Here is a 10,810-nt window from a genome sequence, read left to right on the forward strand (position 1 = left end):
AACCGGAGCGGCTCTCAGTTTCTGCTGTAAATTTAAACCAGTTTAATAACCGCACACTGCTGCTGTTCGTATCTCATTAACAGCTGCTCATCAAGGAAACAGACATGCGTCCCAAATTTATAGTCCTCTTTTAAGAAAGAAGTGTACGTTCATCCATGTGACGGGTCCGTCGCGATTTAGTTACGTCATCTGACTAACTTTCTGTAGTTCTGGCTGTTTGGTCTATCTGAGTAGGATTACTATTATTTTATAGTAGTTCGGTTAAGTTAAAAAAAAAACAACGCCATAAAGCCTGATATGGGGAGACGTTAGTTAGGCTATAGCAATTATGTACCCAGATTTCAGGAGTGGAGAATAGATTTGTAGTCCGTCACATCTGTGCAGTGGCAGCCATCCCGTTCAGCCTTGTTTAGAGTGAAATATCCTGTAAAATAACATTCATATCAATATGTTCTGTTTAGGATGTCCGCTGGCATTTTTAAGTGTCCTACTGGAAAACACACAAAGCCTCAGTGAAGTACATGAAAAACTACTCTGTGAAAAATAACTTTTGTTTTTCCAGCTAACTTCACTATTTGAAAATAACAAAAATATATTCCTATAAAATTATTATAAGACACGCCTGTTTCTATTTGCTCTCTCTCTCTCTCTCTCTCATTCCTGCTCTCCATTTTAGTCAAAGTGTGTTTTAAATCTGCATCACTGATTTGTGTCATTAAATTAGATCTGCTCTTTCTGCCCCAACAACAAAGTCTTATTTAAGCGATTAAATATTAGTTCTGTTAATATAGTTATTGTAGGGACGCTCTGAACTCGTCTACGGCCCAGATTCGGTGCACATGTATGTGCAGATTCCTGTGTGATAGATAAAACGCTGTGATTAAAGCCATTCACGCAGAGTGGATTCCCCACTCTGCGTGAATGGTACTCGTGGTCATTGATCAACGGTCATCATAATTTGTATGTTAACGATGATGAAACTGACACCAAGTTTCAGTCCTTATGCAGATGCACCGAAGAAGTCACGCTGATGAGTGAAAACACGACGTCCAGATGAACAAAGTGAACTTTCTGGGAATTCTTTACCTGGATGATTGAGGACTAACCATTTGTACATTTATGTGAGTGCATTATTCATGTGAAAGTGTGTAGCGTAGTTATTTTCAATAACTTTGGGGCTGTTTAGCATCTCTTTAAAGACAAAATCCTTTTAAGTGTTTTTGTGCTTTTTTCTCTTCGTGCGTGGTTTGAGTAAGTTAGCCATCATCGCAAACCGGCTATGTTTAGGGATTTTTTTCTTTCTCGTTGGAGTGATTCCTCTTGGTAAATACACGATCTTTGATGCAGCGCCGCACTACGCCCTTCAGTTCCGCCCAAAAGGGAAATGACGCCGGTGCAGAAAATGGCGTCCGCAGAGCCTGTGGTCCGCTGTGGCTTTTTACCCGTTTAATTTAGCTCCGTGTGGGGGGTCTGTGCGATTGGCAGATGGACGCTGATGCCAACATGGCAGTGCAACGCTGCCACCCGCTTTCTTGATCTCGGAATCGAACTCGCAACTTGATGTCCGACGGAGCCAGAGCTGGCTGGTCGAAGAGGGGTTGTGGAGATTCGCACCGCCGAGGTGAGACGGCTGGATTCAGGCTAAGCTAAAGCGGCTCCGCCGGTCTAAGCAGCTGTCGGAGCCCCTGTAGCTCCAACTCGGAGTCGTGACAGCGAGTTTAGCCAAACACGGAGCGAAATATCCGCTCAGTTTGCGACGGTTTCCTCCTTTATCTTCCACAAATGTACGCCGCCATGTTCCGTCAGTACAGCCGAGTGTGGGGACCGTTATCCGCCAGGGTTAGCCTTTCGCGGCTCGGAGCAAGCTGTCCCCCGCTGCTGTTTGAAGAAGTAAACACGGAAACCGAGGGCAATTTAAACCGCGTGTTGGTGCAGATTTAACACGTTAGCGGGAGGCTTATTTTGGTGACAAGTGTGCGGATGTTTTCTTTTTCACCTGGAGGCAGACCCAGGTGAGGTCAGCCACCGGGTGAGAGAGATGAAAACGAGGCTAGACCGATTCAGCGAGCTGCTTTCTGTTGCCTACATCCCGTTTTCCCTGAAAGCAGTGCTGACAGGACTAATCAGCTATAGTCCCAAACAAGCTTAAACAAAGCCTCAACTTTCGTTAACAATTTAGCCTTAACACACATTTCCAGCTCCGCTAGAGTAGCTTAGCATGATCCTCATTTCTCAGAGGCGGAAGACATTTGGCATATTCACAAAAGCATTAATATAATAAAAAATCTCAATCTTCATAATTAAAACATCTCAAACTGGGACACGCACGCACACGTGGGACCTGACTTGGAGAGCAGGTTGAGAAGAAACACCTCTCACACAAACGAATGTATCTGTTCAGTACTTGTCGCTTTAACGTTGGATTTTCCTTTAAATTGTCACAGGTGAAACTCTTACCAAAGAGCCAGTAAATTAAATATTCATGTAAACTGCAGAGGATGTGTGTTTTACAGCACTTCTGTGCACGAGAGCTGTGATTTACAAGGCCCTGAATGCACCGTGGACTGTTTGATGGGTATCCTCTTCATCTAAGCCTTCTTTGTCTCTGAGAGCATCTTTTTCTGTCTCCCGTCAGAACCAGGCAAGCACAAACACAGGAAATGCGAGCGGCCCCTTAGCGCTCAGCCGTCGAAGCCTGTGATTGTTCGCCCGGGCTCCAAAAGGTACGTCAAACACGCAGAACTGCACCATAAATATACATTTTTATCTCCACGCTGCCCTCCTCCAGACCATCTGCCTCATTTCGGCCGCTGAGTTTTAGGATGTGATGGGGGAAGGGCGAGGGGTCAAAGGTTAAAGTCTTGGCTCCTTAAATTTAGCTATGATACCAGTGATTTTTAATGCTTTAGAAGTAATAGAAGTTATTCTATCAGATTTATTTCCACTTCTTCATGTACAGATGATGAAAAAATAACAATACTTGTAGTTAACTGAAATACCGAACTTAAATCGCTAGTAATAGTGATTCGATGGGTTATTTCCCACGTTTCTTTCCCATACACGCTGTTATTCCTGTCACCCATAGCTTCCATCTCCTACAAAAGTAACCTTCAGTTTTCTGTCCTTCCCATATTTTGAATCTCTTCCACGTCTCATTTTCATTTGTTTCTTAAGTATTGGTGTTTAATTAGATCTTTATTTTGGTTGTTAAATTCCAGTTTATTACAGTCTGGGTGGTTTTAAATTCAGGGGTTATTTTGGTTTCATCTCTTGAAAACAATAACTTTATATCTGACCCCAGAGTCTGAGCTTTTACCATCTGTGTCTTCAAATAGGGGGAAAGAACACAATCTCATATTTAGACTGAAGTTCGGACCCAAAAAGCTACATCAGGGTATCGTATGATTTCGCTGCACGTCAGCAGCAGAAGAGTTGACGTAGCTAAAAGCAGCATCAGTTTGGAGGGATTTCTCTTCTCCTGTTCGGTCTGTGAGGAGGTCGCATGTAGTGAAACTGAGAGCAGAGGAAGTAGAAACGGGCACGGTGTGCATCACTAGTCAACTAGACCTTTAAAAGGTGATGCTCTTGCTAGCTGGAGGTGCTGGCCTCATACCGTGATTGTTGTCATGAAGTTATCAGAGTCTGACAGCAAAATCTTGGAGGATAATCAGCAGGTAACCAACAGAATCCTAAATACAACTGATTTCCATGCCAGCCTGTTCCTGAGGTGGATAACCTCCAAGATTTCCCCCCAAAAAACAAAATGCAGGCTGTAATAAACTGGAATCCTCTTTTAATCCCACCATCATTTTACCTCCATTCAACTTTTATTTATATTTTTTGTATCATGATGAGTAAACGCACTGAGTTGATCATGTATATGAACACTAAACTGCTGAAATGAGACTAAAAGCATACGGATGATTTCTGATTGTAAATCACATGTTTCTGGTGGAAGTTTGCAGGCGTTCACGCTTTAATTGTGTTGGCTTTGTCGTCCAGGTGATTGACGCTCAGAAAAGGGACTTTGTTAGCATCTGCTGGACACAAGGGGCACTGTCCTCTGATTGGCTCGGACAACCCCCTCTGACATGCCCGTGGCCAATCAGAGGTGAGTGTGCTGCGTGTGTGTTTACGTTCTCGGTGAGCACGTGTGAGTTTCTGTGTGTTTGTGTTGTGTGTGCCTCGTGTGAAGGGTTTTCTCTCTTCTCCGTCAGCTGGTGTGTTGCAGTTGGTGTGCGGCGGCTGAAGTGCAAAGCTTTTTAACATCCCTTTAAACGACCTTCCAGCTCCTCGCTTACTGTTTCTCAGCACCTTTGTGTCCTTGGAGAGACGTCTCTTCTCTGTGTGTTCAGTTGATTTTCGTGTGGTTGTCATTTCCTCACGGTTCATCCCTTTCTCCTCGTTCACGCTTCTCTTCTGGCTCGCTCGCGCCTTCAGGTGTGTTATGTCGGGGGCGGATGTGGAGGTGTACCTGTCTCAGGTGCACGATGGGAGCGTGTCGTCGGGCTTCAGGGCGCTGTACGAGGAGCGTCTGCTGCTGGACGTCACGCTATTGATCGAGGAGCACCACTTCCAGGTACGCAACTACAGCACATGTCACACAATGGTCCATTTGAAGGATGACTCTAGGTTTGGCCTTTCTCCTCCTTTGACCCCGTTTGGTTTGCTCCTCCCACTTTCAGGCCCACAAGGCGCTGCTGGCCACCCAGAGCGACTACTTCCGGGTCATGTTCACGGCAGACATGAGGGAGCGGGACCAGGACAAGATCCACATGAAGGGGCTGACGGCTGCTGGGTTCGGCCACATTCTCCGCTTCATGTACTACGGCTCGCTGGAGCTCAGCATGCCCACGGTGCAGGAGATCCTGCAGGTAACTCGCACGCAGTTCAACGGAGCTCCTTGTGAGCCTCAAAATTCAATCCGCAGTCGCTTTAAGAACGCGTCTTCCTCTCCCCGCAGGCGGCCATGTACGTCCAGCTGACGGAGGCGGTGGAGTTCTGCTGCTCCTTCCTGCTGGCTAAGATCTGCCTTGAGAACTGCGCCGAGGTCATGCGTCTCCTGGAGGACTTCAGCGTGGGCGTGGAGGGCGTCCAGGAGCAGCTCGACAACTTCCTGCTCGAAAACTTTGTCCCACTCATGAGCCGACCCGACTTCCTGTCCTACCTCAGCCTCGAGAGACTGCAGGTTTGATCAAACGAGCGCAGATTTTAACTATAAATGCAAAACGTGCTTGTATGTCGCGCTTTTCTTTGTTATGAAGTCTGAGGAAAAGTTGTTAAAGCGACAGTTTAGAGTCAGTTTGACAAAGAAAGACGTTTCTAAACTGATAAAATGATCGACTATAATCTTTATTTATAGAAAGATTCTGGAACTAAACTGTTTTACTTCTTTCTGATTTAAAAAAACTCATCTGAAAATGTGTGTTTACTCTTCTTAATTTGCACTCCTGCAGGCATCCTCACACCTTTAATAGGAGCGTGTTTTATTGACAGTCCTGGGCTGTCTGACTCCTGGTGTGTGTTTTAAAGAAAAATGCAAATACATTAGTGAGGTACAAATGGCCCAGACTGCAAGAGAAATGTTTCCCGGGGGGTTCAGGAAAAAGCGATGAGCAAATTAAAGGCACATTTGCTGTTCTCAGTACTCATAAAGTGCATTTTATGCAGCAGCTGTCGGTAAATACCAACGAGAGAGTTTAGCGGTTTCATGGTGGATAAATCTCACCGTTAAAGTCAAACTAATCCAAAGTAAAGCCTCCACGGTCCTGTTTAAGTCCTTTTTTAACCTTCTCGTTCCTGTTATGTGTTAATTCGTGCAGATGTCAGTAAAGTCATGTAGCCAGCTTTAATAAGGAGGTGGAAACATAACCTGAATTCATTCCTATGAAGTGTTAGTTAATCTGAGACAAAGCAGCAAACACAGAGTGTGCAGCTGTGATCACAGCCTCTCTGTGAGCTGACGGTGCAGAGACGTATGTGGAGAATAAGAAGTTCTCCCTGAGAGGCAGAGGAGGTGTAAGAAAGAGACGGGAGAGGAAGATTATGACTTTGAGATGTAGCAGCTGCTCAGTGACATTTGATAGAATAGAAATTTAAAGCTTACGTGTAATCGTAGGTTTAGACCTGCAGAGACTCGGGCACATGCACAGGTCTCTGATGGGATGGATTTTCTGTTTTGGGAGTAATATTTTGTTGAAAATGCTCCAGAGATGCCTTAATGTTTTCTGCTGTATTGCATTTTCTTATCTGCACTGTTTTCTCTAGTTGCTGTGGATTGATCTCTTGTGGTCTCTGTAGTGTTTGTGGAAGTTGCAGTGGCAACAAACCTGCTCTGCCCCTCTGTGTCTGATCCAGGCGTACTTGAACAGCGACGCTCTGAGTCGCTTCCCAGAAATCGAGCTGTACGAAGCAGTGCAGGCGTGGCTGCGGCACGACCGGCGGCGCTGGAGGCACACGGACACCATCGTGCAGTCCATCCGCTTCTGTCTCATGACCCCGGCCAACATCTTTGAGAAGGTGAGCGCTGCTTTCTGACCGACGTAAATGGGGGCGGTCGCCTTCATTTTTTGAACTCCGTTGGCTCGACGCAGGTCACCGTAGCAACGTTAAGCCTACAGCCAGCCCCATAATTCACAGCTTTCCTCCACTCAGGTGAAGACGTCGGAGTTCTACCGTTACTCCAGGCAGCTGCGGCAGGAGGTCGATCAGGCTCTCAGCTACTTTCATGATGTCAACCAGCAGCCTCTGGTGGAGACGCGCTCCAACCGCATCCGCTCCGTCCGCCCGCAGACGGCCGTGTTCAGGGGAATGATTGGCCACAGCATGGTCAACAGCAAGATCCTCCTGCTGCAGCGTCCAAAGGTAGCCGCTCGTTTACGTACAAAATTGGCTACATGCTTGTACCTTTTTGTGTGCTTCCTGTCTGACACGTCTATCTTGCCTCCCTTTCTGAGCGCTCCTCGTCCCATCGGCTGTTGGGGAGAATATCTCCGAGTTGCCTCGCTGAGCCTGTAATCCTCCTTTAAAGTTCAGGATGGAGTGTTTGGATCTAACTGGTTACCTGTGTCTCAGGTGTGGTGGGAGCTGGAGGGACCTCAGGTGCCGCTGCGACCCGACTGCCTGGCCATCGTCAACAACTTCGCCTTCCTGCTGGGCGGAGAGGAGCTGGGGCCCGACGGTGAATTTCACGCCTCCTCTAAAGTGTACCGCTACGACCCTCGACAGAACTCGTGGCTACGCATGGCGGACATGTCTGTGCCCAGGTGAGAGAAGCCCGAGGTCATGGCTGCATAGTGAAGAGCTGATTTCCTCGCCAACCTTCTTCTGAGTTGTTTGTTTGTCGTTCGCAGGTCAGAGTTCGCCGTGGGCGTCATTGGAAAGTTTATTTATGCCGTGGCGGGCCGCACGCGAGACGAGACCTTCTACTCCACGGAGCGATACGACATCACAGAGGACCGCTGGGAGTTCGTGGACCCGTACCCCGTCAACAAGTACGGCCACGAGGGAACCGTCCTGAACGGGAAACTGTACATCACGGGCGGCATCACCTCCTCCTCCACCTCCAAACAGGTGTGCGTGTTCGATCCGGGCCGGGAAGCAGGAGGTGGGGGCGGAGGGGGGAGCGCGGGCGGGTCGGACTCACACAGGACACGCGCTGGCCGCGGCCCGCTGCTGCCCGGCACCCACGCCAGCTGCTGGGAGAACAAATCTAAAATGAACTACGCCCGCTGCTTCCACAAGATGATCTCTCACAACGGGAAGCTGTACGTGTTCGGAGGCGTGTGCGTGATCCTGCGGGCGTCCTTCGAGTCGCAGGGCTGCCCGTCCACGGAGGTGTACAACCCAGAGACTGACGAGTGGACCATCCTCGCCTCCATGCCCATCGGGCGCAGCGGTCACGGGGTGGCGGTGCTGGACAGGCAGATCATGGTGCTGGGCGGTCTGTGTTACAACGGCCATTACAGTGACTCCATCCTCACATTCGACCCAGAGGAAAACAAGTGGAAGGAGGACGAGTATCCCAGGATGCCTTGCAAACTGGACGGTCTGCAGGTGTGCAGTCTGCACTTCCCAGAGTACGTGCTAGAGCATGTGAGACGCTGCAGCTGAGGTCTGCTCCACCGCACGCCTCCTTTTATAGAAACGCACCGTCACGGACTGAAGTTTCCTGCTGAGGGGTGGGGGGGGCGGGATCAGGTGTTTACAGGTGGGAGACTACAGGCTTTTAAACTGGAGACCAGCACTTACCTTAAGGTGAGGAAAATGGCTGGGGCCATAGCGTTGCTCTTCCTAAACGAAGGAAGCAGCAGTCAAAGCGTGGCGCGTGAGACGCCACCCGTGAACATTTTTAGCTTTCTCAGAAAATACAGGAAAAAGTAATCGTTTGGAGGAAAGAAAAATGGTTTCATTCTGCCGCTTTATGTTCGGACTATGGTCAGCTTCCTGTTCTACTTCTCACCTTCTGTATTTAGGCGCTCCGGTCAGGCTTACCGCAGAAACGCACTGGAAGCGCCCGATTCTGATGCACCAGTCGAACAGACCTGCACCACAAATCCTACTTGAATTAGGTTCATTTCTTTTGAAGCCACCTGTTAGTGAGTGATTATATCAAACACTGGAAAATGCCCTATAAATATATAACAACAAACATGCAGTCGGGTATAGAAACAAGATGTAACACTGTAGTGTAGTCATTTTAGAGCCTCTCCAAATATACAACTGTCGACGCTTTAACCTGCTAACGGCTATCAGCTGTTATGAATTCGCTTCCAGTGCGTTCCAGCTTTCAGTCCTAATTCAGCTCTTTGCTCCCAGATATCATCAAACTACGCTCATGTTCATCCAGCACAGCATCACTGTCCTCCTCTTCCTTCCTCTGTCTCACAGTTTGAGAGTAAATGTATCCTGACAGTGATGATGATGATGATGATGGACTCACACAGCTTTACTCACTCTCATCTACATTCCCTGCACTTTATTGGTTGTTATTGTGTGTAAATGCACAATTTTCCCCTCCCAGCGGCTGAATGTGCTGTAATGCTGGAGACGCGTGTCTGAAATTAACTTTATGGCTGACAAGTCAAGACTGACTAAAAGAGTTGAAACATTTGAGAAACAATGGACCTCATGCAAGAACATTTTAATGCATTATGCTGATGATAAAGGACCAGAAACGATTATAAAACCATTAACCAGAGTGATGTTGTCAGAAGTACTGTTAGCTGTATGAAAAATGAGTTTTGAGGCTGAATATCAAACTCTAAAGTAGTTTTCTTGTTAAGCATAAAAAGTGACATGATTGTACCCACTCAACATTTAAAATGAAGACAGTGCACCCTGTCTTAGAACAATATTCCATTTTAACCTCTTTGAGAAACAATAGCTTGTTTATTACCCTTACAGCCAAGTTTCTGCCACTTAGCAAATACATTTGAATATATGACTTAAGGGTCACATGAAATTTCTTAATGCTGTTGAGATCTGCTAAGCTTACTGGTATAACTACAATCCGGTTTAGCTAAGGCTAGCTCTGACAATATTAGCTGGTGCATCAGCACCTAGCATTATATCCTACTGAGTTAAGTAGTACATTTAACTGTTGTTTTGTAATGCATATTACAGTTGCATCATTGGTGATTTTAAAGACACTTTAAATTACAACTTGCATGAAAATACCAAAAATAAGAGTATCTATTCAGATTTATGCAAACTAGCATTAGCCACAGTTTGACTGACTTTTATCTCTTTCTGTTCTAAACTGGTTTAGCTGCAGTCAAATGATCTTTAAACTCATTAAAATGAATGGTAATTTCCAGATGGCAAATAGGACAATATTTATACCTATCTCTATTCAGGCTTTAAGGTTAGCTGCTATTACAACAGCAGCTAGCTTTTTACTGTTTAAGCCCCCATAACCTTAGCAGTGCTAACTACCTAGTTAACCATCTATGGAACCTACTAAAAGCTGCTTAGTTAGCTGGTGTTCGCAGGAGTTTAGCTCCTTTAACTTTATTATGAACTTATTAAAATGGTCTCTGTAACATATCAAACTGAACAACCAAAATGTTAGTCTTATAAATTTACAGACAGCAACACAGGGTTTTTAATTTTAGCTAAGATTAGCCTTGGCTATCTGAAGATGGCCATCTGCCTTTGGCTGTCTAATTGGTTTTCTTTCCAAAGCTGTAAATGTATTTATCACTTATAGTGGGGAAAAGTAGTTTAAGAAAGATGAACCATAACAATAAGTCCAAAAGTAAATTTTCTGTTTTACAGCATTGCCAAGCTAATTGGTGTTAGCTTGAAGACATGGTTTGTTTCAATTGTGTCATTTCTATGGAAGGTTGTTTCTACAACTTGAAGGGAGAAAATCCTATAAAAATGAATATAAATCTGTATTTTTGGTCATCGCAAAACATAATGAATATTTATACTTAAATCTTCAAGTTTGGTATCACAAAAATTTTGACTTGCTTAAAAGTAACTTAATGTCTAACTTGGACATTTAGACAAAATTTCAAGATGCTGAAGTGAAATTTTGTTGCAAGTTGAAATTTTTACTTTTTTCAATCCGGCAGCTTCTTGTTTTGTTTGTTTGTTTTTTCTTTTTTTCAGGGGTGAAAATAAGCTTCCATAGATTGCACATCTCACAATGAAATACAGAAGTATTTCTGTATTTATTTATATTTAAATATTTATAATAATTAAAAAAAAGATCTTTACGCAAAAGTAGCTGTGGCTAACTCAGACTCTAACTGTAGCTTTGTAGTTACTATGCTTTTGTTTATAATCTATTCCATGAACTTGA

General features: G+C 45.4%; 1 protein-coding gene across 2 annotated transcripts; it reads left to right on the forward strand.

Moving 5' to 3' along the window:
* Positions 1-1,397: 1,397 nt before the first annotated feature.
* Positions 1,398-8,154, forward strand: klhl15 (kelch-like family member 15). Of its 2 annotated transcripts, none has more exons than XM_085363022.1 (9): positions 1,398-1,621; positions 2,636-2,723; positions 4,441-4,579; positions 4,686-4,874; positions 4,964-5,188; positions 6,358-6,519; positions 6,655-6,864; positions 7,075-7,265; positions 7,353-8,154. In XM_085363022.1, the coding sequence occupies exons 1-9, from the start codon at positions 1,561-1,563 to the stop codon at positions 8,110-8,112; spliced, it is 2,025 nt and encodes a 674-aa protein (XP_085219148.1). In that variant the 5' UTR covers positions 1,398-1,560; the 3' UTR covers positions 8,113-8,154. The 2 variants fall into 2 exon arrangements, with proteins under 2 accessions (XP_085219148.1, XP_085219149.1); XM_085363023.1 differs by lacking the exon at positions 1,398-1,621 and adding an exon at positions 4,003-4,111 and having other exon boundaries at positions 2,669-2,723.
* The last annotated feature ends 2,656 nt before the right edge of the window (positions 8,155-10,810 follow it).

The sequence above is a fragment of the Diplotaxodon limnothrissa genome, linkage group LG9, assembly GCF_057381915.1.
Source record: "Diplotaxodon limnothrissa isolate DT_005_m linkage group LG9, D_limnothrissa_male_GT1.1, whole genome shotgun sequence".
Classification (NCBI taxonomy): domain Eukaryota; kingdom Metazoa; phylum Chordata; class Actinopteri; order Cichliformes; family Cichlidae; genus Diplotaxodon; species Diplotaxodon limnothrissa.